Source organism: Pseudorasbora parva, chromosome 14 (genome assembly GCF_024679245.1).
Source record: "Pseudorasbora parva isolate DD20220531a chromosome 14, ASM2467924v1, whole genome shotgun sequence".
Lineage (NCBI taxonomy): Eukaryota > Metazoa > Chordata > Actinopteri > Cypriniformes > Gobionidae > Pseudorasbora > Pseudorasbora parva.
Window position 1 is genome coordinate 31,375,170 of NC_090185.1, and position 26,190 is coordinate 31,401,359.

At 38.4% G+C, this 26,190-nt stretch overlaps 1 protein-coding gene across 2 annotated transcripts in view; it reads left to right on the forward strand.

Annotated features, from left to right (window-relative positions):
- The window catches only part of LOC137040542 (tissue-type plasminogen activator-like), a 36,131-nt gene extending 10,307 nt beyond the window's left edge, over positions 1-25,824 (forward strand). For both annotated transcript variants that reach the window (XM_067416243.1, XM_067416244.1), the window contains exons 6-15: positions 592-766; positions 2,543-2,634; positions 3,055-3,229; positions 4,229-4,314; positions 15,595-15,642; positions 16,553-16,772; positions 18,395-18,534; positions 20,111-20,251; positions 21,456-21,604; positions 23,771-25,824. In XM_067416243.1, coding sequence (XP_067272344.1) covers positions 592-766; positions 2,543-2,634; positions 3,055-3,229; positions 4,229-4,314; positions 15,595-15,642; positions 16,553-16,772; positions 18,395-18,534; positions 20,111-20,251; positions 21,456-21,604; positions 23,771-23,932 — 1,388 coding nt within the window. In that variant the 3' untranslated portion in view covers positions 23,933-25,824. The remainder of the gene's footprint in view (positions 1-591; positions 767-2,542; positions 2,635-3,054; positions 3,230-4,228; positions 4,315-15,594; positions 15,643-16,552; positions 16,773-18,394; positions 18,535-20,110; positions 20,252-21,455; positions 21,605-23,770) is intronic.
- Positions 25,825-26,190: the final 366 nt, after the last annotated feature.

The following is a 26,190-nucleotide window of genomic DNA, read 5'->3' on the forward strand; positions in this document are numbered from 1 at the left end:
ACTAATTTTAATATAGTTGGTTAATAGTAAAATTAGTGTAACACTATTTTAGGATTGTTAGTTAGGCTACTAGTAAAATTTGTATAGCTTGTATAACTTACTATGTTTATAATTAGTATAACTTACTGTTTCTAGTATTGTTAATTAGTATTAAAATTAGTATAACTTACATTTTTTGTATTATTAGTTGCTAGTACAATTAGTATAGCTAGAGTAACTTACTAATTTTTTTAGTTATTACTCGCCATTTTTAGTACTACGAGTCGCTGTCACCCGCATTTAGATTCTCTTAGGATCTTAAATATGAAACACAACCTGAATTATATTCTGTGTAAATCATTCATTAAACACATCTCGATCTTCTACATGAAATGTATTTTTTTCTTACAGTAAATTCTTTATATAATGTGCTAGTCATATTAATAGAATCAGCCTCATGTTTTTTACTAGCCACATACACATACGTACGTTTAAGTTGACATCAGATATGTTTATGTGCTTTAAAAGGAAATCAGTGCATATAAACATTCCTAACTCAATAATCATCTTTTATTAGTGTCTTGTAGCTAATTTCTTCCTTGCTTCTTTTAGACACAGGTGAGCATTGTGTGAGGGGTCAGGGGTTAGGTTACCGGGGCAACTGGAGCATGAGCATGTCAGGACTGGAGTGTGTCAACTGGAATTCCAGTTCACTCCGAAGAAAGAAGTTTACTGCCAGGAGACCGGAGGCCAACACACTGGGACTGGGCAACCACAACCACTGCAGGTGCACATGCTCTTCCTCTTCCAGCCTTCCAGACTCATTCATGCATGACATTATTCGCCAAGCATTGATGTACAAACCCGATTTCAAAAACGTTGGGACACTGTACAACTTGTGAATAAAAAAAGAATGCAAGAATTTACAAATCTCATAAACTTATACTTTATTCACAATAGAATATAGAATACATATCAAATGTTGAAAGTGAGAGATTAAAGACATCATGAGACATGAAATGTCGTGCCAAATATAGGCTCATTTTTGATTTCATGGGAGCTAGATATTCCTAAAAAGTTGGGACAGGTAGCAATAAGAGGATGGAAAAGTTAAATGTACATATAAGGAACAGCTGGAGGATGCTACTTTTTTCAACTTATTAAGTCATTTGGCAACATGATTGGGTATAAAAAGAGCCTCTCAGAGTGGTAGTGTCTCTCAGGAGTCAAGATGGGCAGAGGATCAACAAATTCCCCAATCCTGCGGTGAAAAATAGTGGAGAAATATCAGAGAAAAATTGCAAAGAGTTTGAAAACTATCATCTACAGTGCATAATATCATCCAAAGATTCAGAGAATCTGAAATAATCTCTGTGTGTAAGGGTTGAGGCCGGAAAACCATACTGGATGCCGGTGATATTCGGGCCCTTAGACAGCACTGCATCACAGGAATGCTGCTGTAATGGAAATCAAAACATGGGCTCAGGAATACTTCCAGAAAACATTGTCGGCGAACACAATCCACCATGCCATTTGCCGTATAGCCGTCTAAAACTCTACAGGTCAAAAAAGAAGCCATATCTGAACATGATCCAGAAGGGCAGGCGTTTTCTCTGGGCCAAGACTCATTTAAAATGGACTGTGGCAAATTGGAAAACTGTTCTGTGGTAAGACAAATCAAAATGTAAAGTTATTTTTGGAAAACTGGGACGCCATGCCACCCGGACTAAAGAGGACAAGGACAACTTAATTTTTTATCAGCGCTCAGTTCAGAAGCCTGCATCTCTGATGGTATGGGGTTGCATGAGTGCGTGTGGCATGGGCAGCTTACACATCTGGAAAGGGACAATCAGTGCTGAAAGGTATATCCAAGTTCTAGAACAACATATGCTCCCATCCAGACATCGTCTCTTTTAGGGAAGACCTTGCATTTTCCAACACAATGCCAGACCACATACTGTATCAATTACAACATCATGGCTGCGTAGAAGAAGGATCCGGGTACTGAAATGGCCAACCTGCAGTCCAGATCTTTCACCCATAGAAAACATTTGTCGCATCATAAAGAGGAAGGTGCGACAAAGAAGACATAAGACAGTTAAGCAACTAGAAGCCTGTATTAGACAAAAATGAGACAACATTCCTATTCCTAAACTTGAGCAACTTGTCTCCTCAGTCCCCAAACGTTTGCAGACTGTTATAAAAAGAAGAGGGCTTGCCACACCGTGGTAAACATGGCCTTGTCCCAAATTTTTTGAGATGTGTTGATGCCATTATTTTTCCCTTAAAATTATACATTTGATCAGTTTAAACATTAGATATGTAATCTATGTTGTATTCTTAATAAAATATTATATTGAAATGTGAAACTTTCACATCATTGCATTCTGTTTTTATTCACATTTTTTTTGGAATCAGGTTTGTATTTCATCATATTGCTCTTCCGTGCAATTTACAAATTGATGTCACCATGCTTTTAAAGTAAAATGGAGTATTGTTTTTGTGCATTTAGCTGCATTGTGTATTGTGTGATAATAGTGTGTTGGGTGTTTTATTTTTTTAGGAATCCAGATGGAGACACTAAACCCTGGTGTTATGTTTATAAAAAGGCTCAGCTCTCATTGGAGTTCTGCTCTGTGCCGACCTGCATCACAGGTACGATCATTCAGCACACGCACAGACACAAACATTCATACCGCATGTAGTGTGTTCTAATGTGGTGTCCTGTGTTTAAAGCGATAGTTCACTTTAAAATGAAAATTCAGTCATCCTTTACTCACCCTCAAGTTGTTTCAAACCTGTGTGAATTTCTTTCTTCGGCTGAACACAAGGGAAGAAATTTTTAAGAATGTCAGTAGCCAAACAGTTAACTGGAGCCATTGACGTCCATAGTAGGAAAAAAAAATACTATGGAAGTCAATGGCTCCAGTTAACTGTTTGGCTACCGACATTCTTCAAAATATCTTCCCTTGTGTTCAGCTGAAGAAAGAAATTCACACAGGTTTGAAACAACTTGAGGGTGAGTAAAGGATGACTGAATTTTCATTTTAAAGCAAACTATCCCTTTAATGTCAGACCCCTATCTAGAGTGTGTGCCGAGATCAGGTCGGCCCTACAGAGGAACGAAATCCGTCACACGCCGCGGTTTGAAGTGTCTGCCGTGGGATTCACCCGCAGTGTCTCATAAGATCTACAACGCATGGAGATCAGACGCCAGAAAGATGGGACTCGGCAGCCACAACTTCTGCAGGTACAGCGAATTAGAAGTTCAATTCAATTAGAAATGCTGCAACATTTTTCATTCATTTATTTTTTCTTTTTCTTCTTTTGCTTATATATTCATATATTTACTTTATTTACGCATTCAATCACATACACATTAAGTTTCTTTGAGTACAATATGTATGACTTACAACATTTACGAATGAGGGCAGGGTGAGGTTTTGTTTGACACTTAAAGTAGAATATTGTGACTGTAATGAATGTGTCCCTTTTTATGAAAAGCTAAATAAAGAATTAAAAAAAATCAATAAAAATAGTTCACGTGCCAATTATTGTTAATCTTTTAATAAATTGTTATTAAATTGTGTAAGTAACAGGATTTCAATTAATTACACATTATTTTTGATTACTAAAATTTTATTTTACCATTAAAATGTAGTCCCAAAAAGCAGAATCCAGAAAAATGGAGAAAAAAAATGTAATTTGGGATCAAATAAAACAGATTTCATAGGGCCCTAAATATGTCATTTTTGTTAACATTTGAATAAAGTGTTGTTAAATTGTATAAGTTTCACGATTTCAATTAATTAGAAATGCTTTTTGATTACTAAAACAGTTTTGTAATGTATTCGTAACACTTCACACTTTTTAACCTCTTATAAACCTCAAAATAACAAACAAACATGATAAGTTCAAGCAGCAAGAAATTTACATTTGTGTAAAAAAAACCTACCTATAATCAAAATATTGTTGTTATTATTATGGTTTATTATTAGTATTAGTAAGTTTATTATCTTATTAGTAACAAATGTAAGTACTTATTAAACATTTGTGCATTTTATCGTACTGCAGTTATTAAAGGTTGTGTATTGTAAATGGTAATGTTTTGGAGTATCGTTGAGTATCATAAATTCAATGACTAGGCCCAACAACAACTCTTAACAACCTTTGAGTGTGGTAAAAACACTGCCTTGTCATTCTCAAAGCAAAAAAAAAAATTCGGTCAAACTCTAACTCTCACACACAGGAACCCGGACAATGAACGCGGCCCCTGGTGTCACGTCTATAAAGGTTCAAATCTGACCTGGGAGCTCTGTGGCGTCCCCAAGTGCCGTAAGTCTGCAAGATCAGTACAGATCACGTGATGCGGCTGAATGATTAGTCTTAAAGGGTTAGTTCACCCAAAAAACAACAACAACAACAAAAAAAAACAGGGGTTTGCATTTGTATAATTTCCAATATTTTTGTGCAGAGAAGTTTGAAATATATTTGAAATATATATGTGCTGGACTTTAAAACTTTGGTTTATACAAGGACTTTTATTTTGATACTTATTTCTGAGTTTCCCTTGGTTTTCTTATGGCTTCCTGTTTAAAAGAGGAAGTAGGCCATATTTCTTGAGTGCTTGAGTTGTGCAAGGTGCTCCATATGGTTGCAGACATCCAGCTTCATCATGCCTATTAGAGCCCTTTGAAATGCAATATCTTTTCACTGTCACTGGCCTCACTGTTTTAATTGTTCCAGCTATCCAGCCGCTAAACACTTCCACAATCAACTCCACGAAGGTACTTTTCATGATTAAACTTCATAAAATGCACCTTCGTGGAGTTGATTGTGGAAGTGTTTAGCGGCTGGATAGCTGGAACAATTAAAACAGTGAGGCCAGTGACAGTGAAAAGATAAGCAGCAAATTGGAAAGATGGACAGGATGTCTGTCTAACAACTGCATCTATCAGAGATAAGGGAATATCTCTGCTTGTAAGCCTGCACAGCGATGTCTTCAAGAGAATCTAAATCATCGCTGCACCATTGCATGCAAAAAGAAAGTGATGATGCTTGCTCCAACTCACAATCTTCTACCTTATCTAGAAGTTCTACGGCTAGTTTAGCCATCATGAAAGCTCGTGCAAAGGCAGAGGCAGCCAAGGCAAGAGCAGCTCATTCAAAGAAAGAAATTGAGATTAAAGTGGAACAAGCCCGGCTTCAAGCAACTCTAGAGGCATTGCAGGAAGAGAAAGAAAAAGATGCAGCCATAGCCGAAGCAGATATTCTAGCAGCAGCCTTCACAGAAGTAGATCATGTATCGGCATCAGAGTTTTCCAAAGAGCTCAGCGTCCAACGTACTGCAGACTATGTAAGACAGCAAGCTTCTAGCCGCCGTAATTCACAAGGTAATCCTGAGCACATGTCAGACACCTATAGCCTGGCTAAATTCCTTGCACGCAGTCAGTTGGTAACTTCTGGATTGAATTCTTTTGATGATAAACCAATAAATTATTGGGCTTGGCGATCATCTTTTAAAACTACCATTGCAGACCCTTGACCTTAAGCCAGAGGAAGAGATGGATTTGCTCATCAAATATCTTGGAAGAGAATCAGCTGAACAGGTTCGAAGAATAAAATCAGTTAATATCAGGCACCCTTTTATAGGTCTACAAATGGCTTGGGAGAGGCTAGAGGAAATGTATGGCTCATCAGAGGCAATTGAAAGGGCTCTCTTCTTCAAATTGGAAAGCTTCCCTAAAATATCGGGTAGAGATCTGTATAGACTGCGTGATTTTGGAGATCTGCTTGCAGAGCTAGAGGCAGCAAAGCTGGATGGCTATCTTCCTGGGTTGTCCTATCTTGACACCGCTCATGGATTGAGCCCGATTGTAGGAAAACTTCCTTATAATATCCAAGAAAAATGGATTTCGTTTGGATCAAAGTACAAGAGAGAGCATCTTGTGGCCTTCCCACCATTTTCTGTGTTTTCTGACTTTATTCGTTCAGAAGCAAAAACAAGAACCGATCCAAGTTTTACCATTTTTCCTTCAGCACCACAAGAAAGAAGAGAAAGATCAGATAAATTCAGGCAAGCTTCTATAGCTGTTCATAAAACCCAAGTTAACATGTCTGAGACGAGAGATGCTACGGACTGGATACGGACTGTTGATCCTCATCGTTACTGTATCATCCATGACAAGCCTCATCCATTGAAAAGATGCAGAGGCTTTAGAGCGAAAAGTCTTGAAGATCGCAAACAGTTTCTTAAGGAACATTCAGTATGCTTCAGGTGCTGCTCCTCTATAGATCATATAGCAAAAAACTGCAAAGCTGAGATCTATTGCACGGAGTGTAATAGTAATCGTCATATGTCAGCTCTACATCCTGGTCCAGCACCTTGGAGGAAAACCATCTCTCCTGTCATAGAAGATGGCGGGGAGGAAAGTGAATTAACCAACCAAGAGGTAACATCAAAGTGTACTGAAGTGTGTGGAGCTGGAATGAGTGCCAGAGCGTGTTCCAAGATTTGTTTGGTTAATGTTTATCCTGTGGGTAATGAAGTAGAATCCAGAAGAATGTATGCAATTCTGGATGAACAGAGCAACCGCTCATTGGCAAGAACAGAATTCTTTGAAGAGTTTCAAATCAAAGGATCTTCTTTTCCGTATTCACTCAAGACATGTGCTGGATTAAAAGAGACCACCGGAAGGAGAGCAAGTGGCTACATTGTGGAGTCATTGGATAAAAGAGTAAGCCTTCAACTTCCTACATTGCTAGAGTGCAATCAGATTCCTAACATTCGTTCTGAAATTCCTACCCCAGATGCAGCATGTAATTTCAGTCACCTTAGAGATATTGCAGATGAAATACCAGACCTCGACCCAGATGCTAACATTCTTCTTCTTCTTGGAAGGGACCTTATTAGGGTCCATAAGGTCCGTCAACAGATTAATGGTCCGCACAACGCTCCATTTGCTCAAAAGTTAGATCTTGGATGGGTGGTTATTGGAGATGTGTGTCTTGGAGGAGCTCATCGACCTGCTCATGTAGATGTTTTCAAGACTCCCATTCTTGAAAGTGGTCGGCCCAGTTGTTTCTGGCCTTGCGAAAGTCAGTTCCATGTAAAAGACCATTATGGTGCCAAGCCTCAGTATCAAGAACAGCTCACATCAAAAGCTGTAAGTGCTTTAGCAACATGTATAAGCGAGAAGCTAGGCCAATCAATCTTTGTTCGTACATCCAGAGATCACCAGCTTGCACTGTCAGTGGATGATGACAGGTTTCTACGCATAATGGACAAAGAGTTCTACCAGGATGAATCCAATGGCTGGGTGGCTCCTTTGCCGTTTCACGTTCCCAGAAGGCGGCTTCCAAATAACAAAGAGTATGCTTACAAACGTCTTTCCTCACTTCGTCATACTTTGGATAAACATCCTCAGATGAAAGCTCATTTTCTCGAGTTTATGAAGAACATGTTTGCTAACGGACATGCAGAAATTGCTCCCCCACTCAAGAAAGACCAAGAGTGCTGGTATCTTCCTTTGTTTGGTGTCTATCATCCGCAGAAACCAAACAAGATCCGTGTGGTCTTTGACTCCAGTGCACCTTATGATGGAGTCTCATTGAAGGATGTCCTACTTAAGGGGCCAGACCTCAACAATAACCTCCTGGGAGTGTTGCTAAGATTTCGTAGGGAGCCGGTGGCGATTACCGCTGACATTCAGCATATGTTCCACTGTTTTATAGTCAAAAAAGATCACAGAGATTTTCTGCGCTTCCTCTGGTATCAGGACAATGACCCAGGTAAAGAAATAATGGAGCACAGAATGTGTGTTCATGTGTTTGGCAATCGTCCTTCTCCAGCTGTTGCCATATATGGTTTGCATAGAACAGTCAAAGAAGAAGAGAAGAACTTCAACAGTGAAGTGAAAGAGTTTGTTGAACGTGATTTCTATGTTGATGATGCTCTGAAATCCTTCCCCACTGAAACGGCAGCAATTAGTGTTCTGAAGCAAACTCAAGACATGCTTGCAGTAGCCAACCTTAGGCTACATAAAATAATCTCTAATCGACCTGCAGTGATTGAGGCATTTCACCCTGATGATCGGGCTGTGGATATCAAGAATGTTGACCTCTTCTTTGAAGATACCCCAGTCCAGCGTAGCCTAGGAGTGTTATGGAGCTTGGCAACAGATACATTCACTTTCAAAGGTATTGATGATCAGAAGCCATACACCCGGCGAGGTGTACTGTCAACCGTAAACAGCCTATATGATCCATGTGGTTTTATTGCTCCTGTTACCATCAAAGGAAGGCTGTTGCTTCGGGAACTCTCAATGCAGGCTGAAGACTGGGATTCTCCATTACCAGATGACCTAAAGCCAGAATGGATCAGATGGAGGAACTCCTTACAAAACCTACAAGATCTAAAGATACCACGCACTTACTCATCTTTTCCTACTTCAGAGGTTCAGACAAGAGAATTGTGTATATTTGCAGATGCATCTGTGAAAGCGGTTGCAGCCGTAGCTTATCTACGATCCATATCTCAAGATGGCCAAATAGATACTGGCTTTGTATTTGGGAAAACAAAGTTGGCACCACGGCCAGATCTGACTGTTCCAAGATTAGAACTCTGTGCAGCAGTTTTAGCAGTTGAGATCGCAGACATGGTTGTAGAAGAAATAGGCTTGCAGTTCAACAGTATTCAGTTCTACACAGACAGTAAGGTTGTTCTTGGATATATTCATAATCGAACAAAACGCTTTTATGTGTATGTGAACAACAGAATCCAACGAATTCTTCAGTCCTCTACTCCTATTCAATGGAACTATGTTCCATCAGATGCCAATCCTGCAGATCATGGGTCAAGATCTGTATCAGCTGACTATCTCAGTAGCACAACTTGGCTTACAGGGCCAGACTTCCTTTCGAACTCTCCACCTTTGAATGCCTTGCCTCAAGAGACTTATGATCTTGTTGATCTTGAACTAGATCCAGAAATCCGACCACAAGTGATTTCATGTTTAACTTCAGTACCTAAGCAGTTCCTGACTCCTGAGCGTTTTGAACGCTTCTCCAGTTTGAGTAAGTTAATCAAAGCGATTGCTCATTTAAGCCACATTTCCCAGTCATTTTCCCATTTATCAAAAGAGTCGAGATGTAGTGGATGGCATCTCTGTAGTATCAGTCCCACAGTTGAGGAGTTGGAAAAAGCCAGGATTGTTATTCTAAAGAGCGTTCAAAATGTAGCCTATCCTGAAGAGCTAAGTGATCTAAAAGCAGGAAGCAATCTCTCACCTAAAAGTAGTATACGGAATCTTCATCCTGTTCTGGATGACAAAGGTCTTCTGCGTGTTGGAGGTCGTATTACTCAGGCAGGTCTTGAGAAGGAAGAATGCAATCCTGTGATCATTCCTGGGAAACATCATGTAGCAACCTTGCTTGTTCGACATTACCATCAAGCAATCAAGCATCAAGGAAGGCATTTTACTGAGGGAGCAATACGAGCAGCAGGGTATTGGTTGATGAGTGCCAAAAAATGCATTGGAAGTCTACTTAACAAGTGTGTGACATGTAGAAAGCTGCGTCATCCTACAGAGCTTCAACAGATGGCAGACTTGCCTGCAGAAAGACTTCAAGTGGCTCCACCCTTTACATATGTAGGAGTCGATGTATTCGGACCATGGCAGGTTGTTTCTCGTCGCACCAGAGGAGGCTGCTCCAATTCCAAGAGATGGGCAGTCATTTTCTCATGTATGTGCACAAGAGCGGTGCACCTTGAAGTTGTAGAGACATTGAGCTCAAGCAGATTCATTAATGCTCTGCGACGTTTTTTTGCAATAAGGGGACCTGCTAAGCAGATACGCTCTGATTGTGGCACAAATTTTCTCGGAGCAGTTCAAGAGCTCAAGATGAATAAAGAAACTTCAGGTTCTGATCTTCAGAAGTATCTACAAGAACATGCTTGTACATGGATATTCAACCCTCCCCATGCATCACATATGGGAGGTGCGTGGGAAAGGATGGTGGGTATAGCCCGACGTATTCTTGACTGTATGTTGCTTGAAAGAAAGTCCCTTCATCTCACTCACGAAGTTCTTGTAACCCTCATGGCTGAAGTATCTGCTATCATTAATGCACGCCCTCTCGTACCAGTATCTTCAGATCCTGAATGTCCTTTGATACTTACCCCTGCTATTCTTCTGACCCAGAAAACCTGTTCAAGCCCTCCGCCACTTGGCGAGTTTACAGATGAAGATCTTTTCAAGGCCGAGTGGAAAAGAGTGCAAAATCTTGCAGAAACATTCTGGACAAGATGGCGCCGTGAGTATCTTACCACTCTACAGAGTAGGCAGAAGTGGCAAGACAAGAAGCCTTGTCTGAAGGAAGGCGATATTGTGCTAATGAAAGATGATCAAGCCAAGAGAAACCAGTGGCCTATGGCTGTAATTGCAAAAACACTACCTAGCAAAGATGGTCTTGTGAGGAAAGTGGAGCTGAAATTTATCAGAGAAGGCATGCAGAAAACCTTTATTCGCCCTATATCAGAAGTGGTTCTACTTTACTCTCCCTAAAATATTAGTAATAGTTACAGTGGGGTCTTTACATACCCCAGACGGGGAGTGTGCTGGACTTTAAAACTTTGGTTTATACAAGGACTTTTATTTTGATACTTATTTCTGAGTTTCCCTTGGTTTTCTTATGGCTTCCTGTTTAAAAGAGGAAGTAGGCCATATTTCTTGAGTGCTTGAGTTGTGCAAGGTGCTCCATGTGGTTGCAGACATCCAGCTTCATCATGCCTATTAGAGCCCTTTGAAATGCAATATCTTTTCACTGTCACTGGCCTCACTGTTTTAATTGTTCCAGCTATCCAGCCGCTAAACACTTCCACAATCAACTCCACGAAGGTACTTTTCATGATTAAACTTCATAAAATGCACCTTCGTGGAGTTGATTGTGGAAGTGTTTAGCGGCTGGATAGCTGGAACAATTAAAACAGTGAGGCCAGTGACAATATATACATATATACAGTTACATATACACATACTGTATACAATATACTGTATAGTAGACTATATGTAGTGAGTGAGTGAGTGAGTGAGTGAGTGAGTGAGTGAGTGAGTGAGTGAGTGAGTGAAAGCCGTCTCCAATGTTATCTGGGACTAAACAGAGAGTACAGTCTGGCTAACTATCTCATCTCAGTCAGAAACACAACACACAGAGCGTTATTAACGAAGTACAGGCTGAGTGACCACACACTGGCCATAGAAAGAGGGCGGCATAAGAAGACATGGCTGCCCACAGAAGAGCGTATCTGTAGAGAGTGTAGATCAGGAGCAGTGGAGACAGAGGCACACTTCCTCCTCCACTGTGATAAATACACCGCCCTAAGAGACTCACTGGATGGGCAAATACAACACTTTATCCCTGACTTCCAGTCACTACACCATCACGAAAAACTGAAGGTCTTACTCGGTGAAGGACCTGCTTCCACTTATATAGCACAGCATATCTATAAATGCCACAAATTGAGATGTACTGAGTGAACACATCCTGATTAATAAAATATGTATTGCTTATTATGTGTATATATAAATATAAATGTGAATATGTTTGATGTATGTTTCTGTTTTGCTTTGTGAAATGCTTTGGCAAAATGTACCCATGTATGTCATGCCAATAAAGCACAATTGAATTGAATTGAATTGAATTGAATTGAGTGAGTGAGTGAGTGAGTGAGTGAGTGAGTGAGTGAGTGAGTGAGTGAGTGAGTGTGTGTGAGTGAGTGAGTGAGTGAGTGAGTGAGTGAGTGAGTGAGTGAGTGAGTCAGTGAGTGAGTGAGTCAGTGAGTGAGTGAGTCAGTGAGTGAGTGAGTGAGCAGAGGTGTCAAGTAACGAAGTACAAATACTTCGTTACCTTACTTAAGTAGAAATTTGGGGTATCTATACTTTACTGGAGTAATTATTTTTCTGCCTACTTTTTACTTCTACTCCTTACATTTTCACGCAATTATCTGTACTTTCTACTCCTTACTTTTTAAAAATAGCCTCGTTACTCCTCTTTCATTTCATCTTGTTTAAAAAAAAAATCTATGCAGATAAATCGCGTCATCCGGATAGTGTGAATTTGATTGTGGTTGGATGAGAAGTGTAAACATATACCATTCCAACACCCTATTGGTTACTACGCGATCCATCACGCTTGCACATGACTCAAAGCACAAATCACACACGGTGTTGCCAGATTGGGCGGGTTCCAGCGGACGAGCACGCACTTTCAGTCAATCAGCAGCAGACGCGCTCATTCAAGACAGCCAGGTTTTTAGCGGGATAACTCGTCGTAGATGTACTACATATTCAAGTGATCGCTATGCTAAAGTGGCATAGGCTACTGGTACATACGGTATATATATACACACGCCGTTTCTACAGTAAGGAGTGGGAGAGTGAACCAACTCTCAAACGTGGATTACACCTGTGACTCGAAGACTCTTTATAAATATAATCATGATTCCTGTAAATCACTCAGGACATCTGCAACTAACTTAGCAACCCCAACAGCTGCTGAAAGAGGTTTGAATCAATGATGAATTAGTTTTGACAGGGCTAAGTGCATGTTCTATGAACTTCACAAGTGTACTGTAGTTTTGTCAGAGCAAAGCTAAGCGCATTGTTGTTATTTTTTTGTCGGCGGATTATTGTACAGTATCAATGAATTACGCATTGTGGCAGTGGTGTGAATGGGCGTAGATTATGCGGGGGACGGGGGACGGGGGACGGGGGACGGGGGACGGGCGGGACGTGTCCCCTTCACTTTTAATACAATGTATTTTCGTCCCCCGCACTTTTACTGGGTCTCACCGATTCTAATCGACCCGCTCCGAGCGGGATTCGAACCGGTGTTACCCTGCGCGGCGGCGGGCAAATTAACAGGGACGCTAAAAACAGCCTTCTCTAATCTCGGTTGATAGCGCGCTTCAAGCGTCACGGTCAAATGTATTTACATAGACCAATGTGAATACATCAAGATTTAAATTCAGAGACAAAAATTTATCTATGCATGACCTGCCATTTTATTCGCATCTAAATATGAGGAGGGCGCTGTCCAAAAGCTATTTCGTAGAAGTAATATCCAGTCACGCTGGAGCTGAAGGAAAACAATCGTTATGAGAAATGAAACGTGACGACGACAATCAGACAATTGCGACAATATGTGCTTTATGTGTTTTTTTCAAGCCATCTCAATGTAGCCTATTTATTGACAATAAAGTATCACATAAATAATGCAGCTTTTTTAATGTTTAGTAGGCTATCTTCTGCTCACCACGGCTGCATTTATTTAATCAAAAATAGTTAAACAGTAATATTGTGAAATATTATTACAAATTAAAACAGCTTTTTTTCCTATGTGAATAGTAATTTATTCCTGCGATCAAAGCTGAATTTATCATCATTACTCCAGTCTTCAGTGTCACATGATCCTTCACTGATCATTCTCATATGAGGATTTTGTAATCAAGAAACATGATTATCTGTGTTGAAAGCAGTTGTGCTGCTTAAAAATGTTGTGGAAACCATGATACATTTTATTTTTCAGGATTCTTTGATGAATAGAAAGTTCAATTGACTGCTTTTATTTGCATTTAATAAATAAAGTATTATCTTTTATAATATAAAAAATATCACTTGTGATCAATTGAATGCATGTCTGATCAATAAAAGTATTAATTTCTCTCTTTTTTTAATTGTACCACAAATGTTTAGATAGCTTCCACAAATATTAAGCAGCACCATGAGCAGCACAACTGATAATAATCATAACTGTGTGTTGATCATCAAATGCTCATATGAGAATGATCAGTGAAAGATCATGTGACACTGAATGATGATAAATTCAGGAATAAATTACACTTTACTATATTTTCACATAGAGAACAGCTGGTTAAATCTATGGAGACTTAATAATGCACAAGTGTTTGTAAAATTGGCATAAAAAATTGGCATAAAATATAGGAGAAAAATATTATAGATATTAGAGGTTATTGTTCAGCAGTGTATTTGATATCTTACCAAATTAAAAGCAAGAGATGCGATAAATTATATTGGTCCCAAAAAAAAAAACTTGGTATTACGACATTTCTGTCCCCCTCACTCCTGAAAAGATGGCTACGCCCCAGGTGGTGTGTTTTAACGTATGAAATGCCTGTTAATTATGTGCTTTTTCTGAACTCTTATATTGGGCACTGTTTGCACTTAAAGTGGCTTATTCAATAAAATGTCATCACATTATTTTTGTAGTTAAAGTTTTGGCCGTGTTTTTTTTTTTCCGGGGGAGTGGGCTGGTTTTGTTGAGCTTTGAGCCCTGCACAATCCTATGACACACTCCTGCAGTCATTAAAATAGTTCATCTTTTTTTTTTAATGTCCAAGTAGTTATATTTCGTTTAGTTTCTTTATTAAAGTTAATTTAGAAAAATGTTTGGATAATTTTTTTTTTTTTTTTTTTTTTTAAAGTGACAATCAAGCAGTCGGTGGCCGACAGTGGGTATGAGGTTAGGGGTGTAAAAAAAGTCAGGGCCCGTAGGGCTCTAAAGTGTCGACCCAATCTGGCAACACTGATCACACATGTAGCCTACATTTACATTCCAATAAAGGTTATTGATAACATTACTTATAGGCAACTAGTCATCATATCTTCCGCTTCAGGAAACACATGTTAATGCTCAGCAGTACACATGTATATTTCCATTGTACTAAAATGCATTCATTTTCAATGGGTATATATGTGGCTGAAACAGGTAGCCAGTGCCTCCCAAATTTTTCAACATTAACATTTTAATATAACATTATAGTCATTATGGCCTTTAGAAAAATGTTTTTGAGGAGGTGGGGTAGTGCGCTATATGCCCCTGTGGTGTGGCCTAAGCTTTTGTCTTTAATGGCATTTTTTTCCTTACATTACTTTTACTTTTATACTTTAAGTAGTTTTGAAACCAGTACTTTTACACTTTTACTTAAGTAAAAAGCTTGAGTTGATACTTCAACTTCTACAGAAGTATTTTTAAACCCTAGTATCTATACTTCCACTTGAGTAATGAATGCGAGTACTTTTGACACCTCTGTGAGTGAGTGAGTGAGTGAGTGTGTGTGTTGTTCCCTGATGTTCTACGGCTGTGTTTGTTTTGGTTTTTAAACTGACCAACGTTGCTCAGAAAAATCCTCCAGGTCCTGCACATTCTTCAGTTTTCCAGCATCTTCTGCATATTTGAACCCTGTCCAGCAGTGTCTGTATGATTCTGAGATATGAGGACGATTGAGGGACTCAAACATAACTATTAAAAAAAGGTTCACACATTCACTGATGCTCCAGAAGGAACACAATACATTAAGAGTCGGGGGTGAAAACTTCAGGATAAGGATGTCCAAAGTTTAATTTAAATATTAAATACTTTCATTTAGTATTGCCCTCCGGAAGCAACAGAAGATACTTGGATGTTTCCTGGAAGACAAATTAAGTACAGTTTACCTTGATCTTCAAATTCGAAAGTTTTCACCCCCGGCTTAATGCGTCGTTTCCTTCTGGAGCATCAGTGAATGTTTCAACTGTGTGTGTTTTCCCTTCACAGCGAGGAGAATGCTCGGACCACGAGCCCATGTAACCACCAACAATCAAGGTGAGACACTAAAAGAGAACTACTAGTACATTTTATAAAGACAAGGAGTGTCTGTGCTACATTACAGTATTTTTTTTGTTTTAATAGAAAAACATTACAATAATTTGGAATTATTGCTCTAATGTTATACTAATGTTTCCAGAAGGATAGATTTAGGTTTGTAGAATGTTATACTAACGTTACTTTAACATTGCCCAATGTTATTTTATCATTGCTCTAACATTATTCTAATGTTCCCAGAATGTTATTTTAGGTTTGTAGTCTAACGTTAGTTTAATGTTCCCCAATGTTATTTTATCATTGCTGTAACATTATTCTAATGTTCCCAGAATGTTATTTTAGGTTTGTAGTCTAACGTTAGTTTAATGTTCCCCAATGTTATTTTATCATTGCTCTAACATTATTCTAATGTTCCCAGAATGTTATTTTAGGTTTGTAGTCTAACGTTAGTTTAATGTTCCCCAATGTTATTTTATCATTGCTGTAACATTATTCTAATGTTCCCAGGTTAGTTTTATGTTTGTAGAATGTTATTCTAACGTTACTTTAACGTTCCCCCAATGTTATTTTAACATTGCTCTAATGTTCCCAGAACGTTAGATTTAGGTTTGTAGAATGTTATTCTAACGTTACTTTAACATTCCCCAATGTTATTTTAACATTGCTATAACGCTAATCTAATGTAATTTTTTTTTTTTTTAGGTTTTTGTTAATTTCTTAAATGAAAAGATGAAAAATGAAACAATTTTATTTATTGAGCTAAAAAATTGTGATTATTACTTTAACCATTATCTTGCAGATCGTAAATTACTTCTCTGTGTGTGTACAGATTAAGATTAAACTGAAATTACCTGCAGTGTGTATGTGGCCTATGCATTTTCCGACCCATTCCTCCATCTCTCCCGCTCAGGTTCCTGCGGTCAGCGCATCGAAGTTCCTTCAAACTCTCTGCCCACGTTCAGGATTCGTCATGGTCAGGTCAGCGATATCCGAGAGCAGCCGTGGCAGGCCGCCATCACTGTGTATCAGCCACGCGCCCAATCCTACTCCTTCCTGTGCGGCGGCGTCCTCATCGACTCCTGCTGGATCCTCTCCGCTGCGCACTGCTTCTACGAGACTCGCTCCGAGAGGTGTGTGTCCGCTCCCCCTGTGTCATGGGTGTGTTTGTGTCATTTTCATTGCTGTCAAGTGCTGAATCACTATTATTGTTTATCGCTTGAAATGTTTCACACGTCCAATTTGGAAGTAACTTAATACCTAACACCAAAATACCTTAAAGACATTTTTATTTGAAAAAGTGGGATTCATATCAGGGTCTCTGCAGGTCCTTAAATAGTCTTATATATAATTTTATTTGTTCAGACCAATGTGAAGTTAGACCCATATTTTCATGCCTGTAGTGTTATAAATGATAACTGGTGGCTAAGAAGCGAATGTACAATCGCCAATCGCATCAGAAAGTCGCTAAATATAAAGAGACAATGCTGCTAAGTTGGCAACACTGTTCTGTGCTCATTCAGAAGATGCGAAATAGCGTCTGAAAGTGAAAACACGGAAACACGGAACATTCCGTGTTTGGCAGGGAAGCGTTCTCTCACAAATAACAAAAAATTCCACGTTTGGCGGAAAAGAGTTAAAAAAATGTTGTGTTCATCGAAGTGGTCCAAGGACTTTTGTTGCACTTAAACCACGAATACACAAAAAATGCTTCAGTAAACATAATACAAATTTTAAAAATTAAAAATGCTAAAACTACCAAAAATGTGTATCCTAATACATTCTGACGACTTGGCAGGAAGCAAATTATAGATTCATGAGACCAAAGATTGCCCGTTAGATCAACACAAGACGAATTATATCTCATGTTTAACTACTACCGAGACATCAGAGCTAGCGGAAAACGTCAGAAGCACTAGCCGAGGTAAGGCTGCTCTTGCCGGGGATTAATGATGCACTGAGCGCCCACTGATCGACTGGATCTCCCAACTCCGAAAAATTAAGATATAATTTCAAAATAGGCACTCTTTATAAATAAACCACAGATTAGAGCTTTAAACAACTACATTCTTGCCTGCAAAAGTCTTTACTACATTAACATTCTACAATAACATTATGTTTAAATTACGTGTGGTTTCTCGTCCGCTATTGACTTGCCATTAGTTTATCACAGCAAGCAGGCTCCTGATTAACGCGGTGTGAACAGATGTCAAAGTTCAGTTTTTTCAACTCGGGCATCTGATAGGAATTCGCCTCAAATTCGTGAATGCACGAAAAGCACCAAATACAATCACTCATAAAAAAATCACTCACCAAATAAAAGCATAAAAAGGCAAAATCGTGTCCATTGTGGGAATGGCATCTCCTACCGCTTACCTCTCCCTTTCGAAGCACATGGAGAAGCTACGGTGGCTGACGCAGGACAAAAACGTCGTCTGAGACAGTAGAGAGTAGCTAGCGCTCTGTAGAGAAGTTTGTCCGTTTAGGGCTACTGTAGAAACATGGCGGCGCAAAATGGCGATTTCACTGTAAGGGGACCTTACACACAAGGTGTGTGTAGATAGAAACGGCTACACCACTGAAAACATATTTATGTATATCATATTGCATTTCCGTCAGTAGATGTTTATTAATACTACACACTTCACCTTTAAATGTGATTTAAAAACCTTGCAGATACCCTGTATTTTAAAGACGTTTAAATATTTTTTGCAGTGTGTGTTTTCGGTGTTTGACTTCTGTGGTCTGTGTTCAGATTTGAGGAGAAGCGTCTTCGGGTGGTTCTGGGTCGAACCTTCAGGCGCCAGAACTCCAGCAGCGAGCAGATCTTCGATGTGGAGAAATACTGGATTCATGAGCAGTACAAACACGACTATAATTTTGACAATGACATCGGTGAGACTCCCACAAACATTCTCATTTTCCTAATGATTATTAAGATGGTCATCATCAGACGGTGGAAACTTCAATGGTTTAGAAAAGCACTGTTTATTGTGACATTGACTCAAGTTTTTAAAAGCATGAGTGTCAGACCAATCAAGTGCTTTTTAGGGTTTCCATCAATTTATCATATTTCTATATATTTTATCTTACTTTACGACGTTATATATTTTTATTTATTTTGTTAATTTGTATTGTTTTGTTTTTTCAAAAGTTTGGGGTCGGTAAGAGTTTTGAAACATACATTGGAATATAAGAAACAGTAGTACACACTCTATTATATCATACACTCACTTAGGAACACCTGTTCAATTTCTCATTATTGCAATTATCTAATCAACCAATCACATGGCAGTTGCTTCAATGCGTTTAGGGGTGTGGTCCTGGTCAAGACAATCTCCTGAACTCCAAACTGAATGTCAGAATGGGAAAGAAAGGTGATTTAAGCAATTTTGAGCGTGGCATGGCTGTTGGTGCCAGACGGGCCGGTCTGAGTATTTCACAATCTGCTCAGTCACTGGGATTTTCACACACGACCATTTCTAGGGTTTACAAAGAATGGTGTGAAAAGGGGAAAACATCCAGTATGCAGCAGTCCTGTGGGCAAAAATGCCTTGTTAATGCTAGAGGTCAGAGGAGAATGGGCCGACTGATTCAAGCTGATAGAAGAGCAACTTTGACTGAAATAACCACTCTTTACAACCGAGGTATGCAGCAAAGCATTTGTGAAGCCACAACACACACAACCTTGAGGCAAATGGGCTACAACAGCAGAAGACCCCACCGGGTACCACTCATCTCCACTACAAATAGGAAAAAGAGGCTACAATTTGCACAAGCTCACCAAAATTGGACAGTTGAAGACTGGAAAAATGTTGCCTGGTCTGATGAGTCTCGATTTCTGTTGAGACATTCAGATGGTAGAGTCAGAATTTGCCATGAGAACGAGAACATGGATCCATCATGTCTTGTTACCACTGTGCAGGCTGGTGGTGGTGTAATGGTGTGGGGGATGTTTTCTTGGCACACTTTAGGCCCCTTAGTGCCAATTGGGCATCGTTTAAATGCCACGACCTACCTGAGCATTGTTTCTGACCATGTCCATCCCTTTATGACCAATATGTACTCATCCTCTGATGGCTACTTCCAGCAGGATAATGCACCATGTCACAAAGCTTGAATCATTTCAAATTGGTTTCTTGAAAGTGACAATGAGTTCACTGTACTAAAATGGCCCCCAATAGAGCATCTTTGGGATGTGGTGGAACGGGAGCTTCCTGCCCTGGATGTGCATCCCACAAATCTCCATCAACTGCAAGATGCTCTCCTATCAATATGGGCAACATTTCTAAAGAATGCTTTCAGCACCTTGTTGAATCAATGCCTCGTAGAATTAAGGCAGTTCTGAAGGCAAAAGGGCGTCAAACACATTATTTGTAAAGTGTTCCTAATAATCCTTTTGCTGAGTGTATATCATAAGGTTTTAAATAGTTAATTTCAACTGTAAGTGTTTTTGACTTTTTGTCTTCAGCTCTGCTCAGGTTGAAGAGTGAGTTTGGCATCTGTGCGATCCACTCTCCTGAAGTCCTGCCCGCATGTTTACCAGATCCTAACCTGGTTTTTCCGGGTTGGAAGGAGTGCGAGATCTCTGGATACGGGAAAGAGGAAGAATGTAAGATTCACTGTCTGCCACAGTTACACATCTCACTGCAAGAAATAACGTAATACATTTTAATCTGTCTATTTTGACTTTTTGTACAGGATACATTTACTTGAGAAGCAACACTGCACACATAATTAAAGGGTTAGTTCACCCAAAAATGAAATTGATGTAATTAATGACTCACCCTAATGTCGTTCCTCACCCGTAAGACCTCCGTTCATCTTCAGAACACAGTTTAAGATATTTTATATTTAGTCCGAGAGCGTATCTAAGTGTATGCACACTTTACTGTCCATGTCCAGAAAGGGAATAAAAACATCATCAAAGTAGTCCATATGTGACATCAGTTGGTTGATTAGAATCTCTTGAAGAATCGAAAATACATTTTGGTCCAAAAATAACAAAAATTGCGACATTATTTAGCATTGTCTTCTCTTCCTTTGTTTGTGTACAAAAGTGCTTGTGATTCGATCAATGACTCGGATCGCCAATGTCACGTGATTTCAGCAGTTTGACACGTGATCCGAATCATTGATCGATTTATTTGTGATTATAATGCAATGAAACATGACAAATTGTGGACGTGCTTTTTGGTCAGGCTGACACGCAAAGGAATTATGAACGCATGCAAAAACAAGACAGAACCAAAGAAATATTAATATCTGATTGTGTTGTAGTCGATGCATTATTTTTCAATGCATTTTTTGTAGCTGTGGTTTGCCTTTTTAGTTATTTAGTCAGATAAATACATTTACCATGTTTAGTGTTCTTCTGTCATATTTAAAAAAAGAATAAATATTTAATTATTGGTAAATATTTGTTCTTATATTTTGATGGTTTAATCGAACATTTGACTTTTGGTCACTAGTAGATCTAATTTTATTTAATAGATCTGCTGACTAACAACAAACAGTTGTATTTGAATAAACTAACGGTAGCAAAGATTAGTAAATACTGTAACATATGTTTTGCGTATTGTTTGTTAATGCATTAAAGGGTTCATGCATGTCTTTTCACATTGTACTATAAAAATATCAGAACTCAAAACTTCCTTGTAAGTCCAAAAAAAGCTTTTATTGAATTATCACATCACATATACATCACAAATCTTAGTCTTAAAGTTAATACTGTATCTGATGTAGTGCTGGTTCTATTACTGTAACTGAAAAAAAGACAATTATAACACTGTTTTCCTTCTGTTGTTCTCTCTCAGTTTCTTCGTTTATCTCTGAGAGAATCAAGCGTGGTATGGTGCGTCTGTGGCCTCAGACTCGGTGTGTCCCGGAGAAGCTGTCCGGCCATCAGGTCACCTCAAACATGTTGTGTGCCGGAGACACGCGCGGCCTGGACGACACCTGCAAGGTGACGCCACATCCAGCACATGATATTCATTAGGGGTGTGCGATATATATTGTCTATGATAATGTCATGCATGTTGTTTTAATGATGTGTGATCTGACATTATCAAATTGTCCCTCACTTGATAAAGACAAACCCGCATTCACTATGTGATTTAGTCCAATAGGTCACTGCGTGATTTACTCTATTAAAATTAATTTATAATGCCCTCAATATTCAAGATAAGGGCAAAATTACCTCTCTATGCCTTTTATATTTATATAATTTAATATAGTTAATATCACATGAGTGCAGTTTTTTCTCCAAATATCGGCAGATTACAAATGTGATAATGATTTTATACAATAGTTTAATAAACAAAATGTGTTTATTTCATATTCAGTGACTGTTTTTGCTTTATTTCACCAGTGAAAATAGTTTCAAACAAAGCCACAGGACTGTTTGTGTCTCTAAGCAACACACAGCGGTGTTTCGTTAATGAATGAACAAATCAGTTGAATCAATGATTCAATGACTCACTCAATAAGAGAGTCAAATGCTTTGTTCCTGAATGAATTAGCTGTTTCACAATATTTGTTTAGATCTCACCAAAGCTCTCTCTATTTTGCTGTAGATCATTAAAATTTTACACTACCTTAGAAGTCTGTACGAAATTAGTTTCGTGAAGTGCCTTCTTGCACAAACGCTGCCATACAAGTCATGGTCTGATAAGGCAGCGGGGCAAAAAGTCAGCTGTCTAGTTTTTCGGATGCAGCCAATGATTCAAGAGAATCAAGTGCTTCTTTCCTGAATGAATCTAGTCTGACAAGCCAGACCCACATCAAGATGTTTGGTCTGGAAACTCATTGACAGCTCAATCCGAGGGGCGGGATAAACGGTTGTCTTTCAAACTTCCTCTGCACGCGATAGGATAGCGCTACAACCAACCAGAGCAACGAAGATGAAACAGAGCTCGTTGATAGGTTAAACATTCGCCGTATCCGGTCGGCAAAACTCCGAACACATCTTCCCTTTTTAAGAATGACTTCAGTGCCGTTCTTTGTTCTTTTCTCAGAGAAAAGCTTAACTCCAAGTCTTCCAGGGTCGCGGTCAAAGCTGATTCGAAAGACCGCCGTTCGCCAGTTTCTGTGTTTACGAGAAGCACGTAAACGCAACTCGGCCGTCGTCATTATGGCCCCGCCCACCGACTCTATACACGATGTGATTGGCCTGACCAGAGTTTGGCGTATACACCTCAGAAGGGTATTGAGAGTTGCTAGACGACACTCGCGGGCAGAATAGATTTGCTGCTGCTAGGGTGCGTCTAGTTTTCTAGGCTAGAATGAATCTGCTGTTTGAACGAATGATTCAACGACTCACTCATTAAGAGAGTCAAAAGCTTTGTTCATGAATGATTCAGCTGTTTAAATTAATCGGTTGAATGAATTATTGACTCATTGCCAGAGACTCACTTCCACCTACTGGCGGTTTTAATTACACATTTAAAGTATCTTTACATTTTGTAATTAATTACAAATATCAATATTCAATGTTTTATGTTTAAAACATCAAAACATTATTTGTGCATTATTAACAGAAGGCTAAACTCATTAATGTCTCTCTGATCACAGTAAACAGTGTGTAAATTATCTAAATCCACTTCAGACGAGTTTCTGGGTTTCCTCTGCAGTGCAAAGATTCATTTGATTGATTTTGATTATATTTGATTGATAACAGCCCTATTGTGTCTCAATTTTATGGTTGAATTTATTGATTAAATGTTAAAATTGGCACTAAAGATATTGCATACAATTCATTAGGTTTAAAACTTTATAAAGGTAAAATTTTTTTTAAAAATAAATAAATAAATATATATATATATATATATATATATATATATATATATATATATATATATATATATATATATATATATATATATTTAAGCTCATAAAAATAAAAAGCTCATAAAAGATAAAAGTCCATTTAAATTTATTGGAAAAGATAAAGATAATTTCTACACAATAACATATCTAATTAATCTAATTAATCTAATTATTGTTAACAATAAATCCTGAAAAATATTGAGATATTTTTTGTCAGTATGGCACCCCCCTACTAGTCCTCCTAAATGGTGTGTGAAATGATTTGTGCATCTTGTCTGATCCGTTTCTCCTGGTCTTTCTTCAGGGAGATTCGGGCGGTCCTCTCGTGTGTAAGAAGAATGGCAGAATGACTTTGATGGGCTTAACCAGCTGGGGTGACGGATGCGGGAAGAAAGACAAACCTGGCGTTTACACACGTGTCACAAACTACTTAAACTGGATCTCCAGCAAGACGAGCGCAGACTGAGGCACAAACAAACATCTCCGCATTCAAAGACCTTCAGGCCTACTGGACTCTAAATTTGACCCACTCTCCATTTGTGTTAAGTGGTGTTAATTGTTGTAGATCATGTTGCACACAGGACACGAAATCTGAATGTGGCCTTAAAATTCAGCTTCCAAATCGAAAGTTCTGCAAAAGGATGACATGATAAAGACTTCTGGGATGCTGAAGTGCAAATTCATCCACAAGATCCTTTAAGAGTACTTCATATTTAAAACAATAGATTTAGGAGGCATGTTTGCGTTGCTTTTATATAGTAAAGATGGCACTTTTGAATGTTACATGATGCTTCTGCTCTTATAATTATGTTAGATGGTAATAATTGTACAGGTTTTTAACACTTAAAGGAACTCTCAACTTTTTTGAAAACAGGCTCCCCTAAAGTTAGACTGTTAAGGTTTACTGTTTTTGAATCTATTCAGCCGATCTCCGGATCTAGCGGTAGCACTTTTAGCATAGCGTAGCATAGATTATTGAATCAGATTAGACCGTTAGCATCGCCCTCAAAAATTTGTTTAGATATTTTTCCTATTTAAAACGTGACTCTTCTGTAGTTACAGTGCGTACTGAGACCAACGGAAAATGAAAAGTTGTGATTTCCGATATGGCTAGGAACTTTTCTCTCAATCTTGCGTAATAATCAAGGAACTTTGCTGCCGTATGGGAGCAGCGGCGCAATGATATTACACAGTGCCTGAAAATACGCAAACTTCCTATTAGTAAATTTGTCTTAGTAAAAATTTAAAATCTTTGGTAATTTTTTTGAGGGAGATAATCAGATTCGGTCTAATCAGATTCTATGCTAAGCTAAGCTAAAAGTACTACTGCCAGATCCAGAGATCAGCTGAATGGATTTAAAAACGGTAAAAACTGTTTAACTCTTGAAAAAGTGGAGCGTTCCTTTAACTTCTGCTTGGTCAGAGAGAAGTTTGTTTCATGGTCAGTGTTTCTGTTTTGATCCAAACAGATTTAAATAGACTGTTTTTAATTTGACTTTCGGTCCTTGTTAACAACTGGATGTTTGACAGCAAAATCAACCCAGATCTGATGTTACAGACTTTAGATGTTGGGATGCATATTAAGTTTAACTATTTAACATTTTATAACTTTTATAAACTTTGTATACACAAGCAGCTAGTGCTAAATTATTGTTTTTTTTATACAGTGAATGCTTGTACATTATTTTCACCAGACTTTTTATAAACATGAAAATTATGATCTTTTGAACCAACTACAAGATGCAGGAAACATTCATGCTTCTTCAGATAAGCAATAAAATATGATAGTGAAAACAATGGTGCCTTAATGCTTTTAGAAACAGAATTAATGCAAAATGACTCCAAAATAATAATAAAAAATATTAAGGACAGTTTCTTATTATTTTACACAGATTCTCTCAGCATTCACCTTTTTTTCTCCCTGTTAAAGGACGTTGTTTTCTGGTTTGAAGTCTCTGAATTATTCTTATCCCATGAGGTACATCAGTGCAGAGTCTGGAGAGGGAGACATTTTTTTAATTTTTATTGGCTAGATTTACATTTTAGTGGGTTGAATTGGACCACAAAAGAATAAACATTTTATAGTTTTAATTTTGTCATGCGTTGACACGCCTGCCTTATAATATGCTTCTTTATGTAGTTATTTTCTAGCTGACTCACGAGTTTATGAGAATTTAATGGCTTTTCTGAGGTAAATTTGACGTTATGTGACATGATTGTTCTTATGCTGTTTTATGTAAGCTCTTTCCAAGTTCGATCTGTCAGGCCACTTTATACTATAGAGCGCCAAAACGAAACTGATTGCTCGCATTTCGAAAAAATGACCGAATTTGAAAGCTGAAAGTTAAATAGTTTACTAAAATTAGTAAACACATTAGTTCATTAATTATTTATCCTCATGTCGTTCGAGCATATTTGTTCATCCTTCTGCGATTTTCCCCATTTGTTAAACCGACCGTTTCCAGATTGAGGAAACAGCATTTGATACAAAACACTTATTTTAAAATAAAAACCGATAGATGGCGGCAGAGGAGCATTTATCGGCTCCATGTCCTGTAGGCCTGTTTTTATCACGTTTCGCTTTTGAATAAATATTAAGGTTTTTAAAATCGTTAGATTTAAAAATAAATGGTCAAGGTGAAGTATGAATTACCCACAAAGTCTCGTGGAAAAACAACTACTTTTACGGGGAATGAATTCCACAAAAAGCAAGCACGAAATATC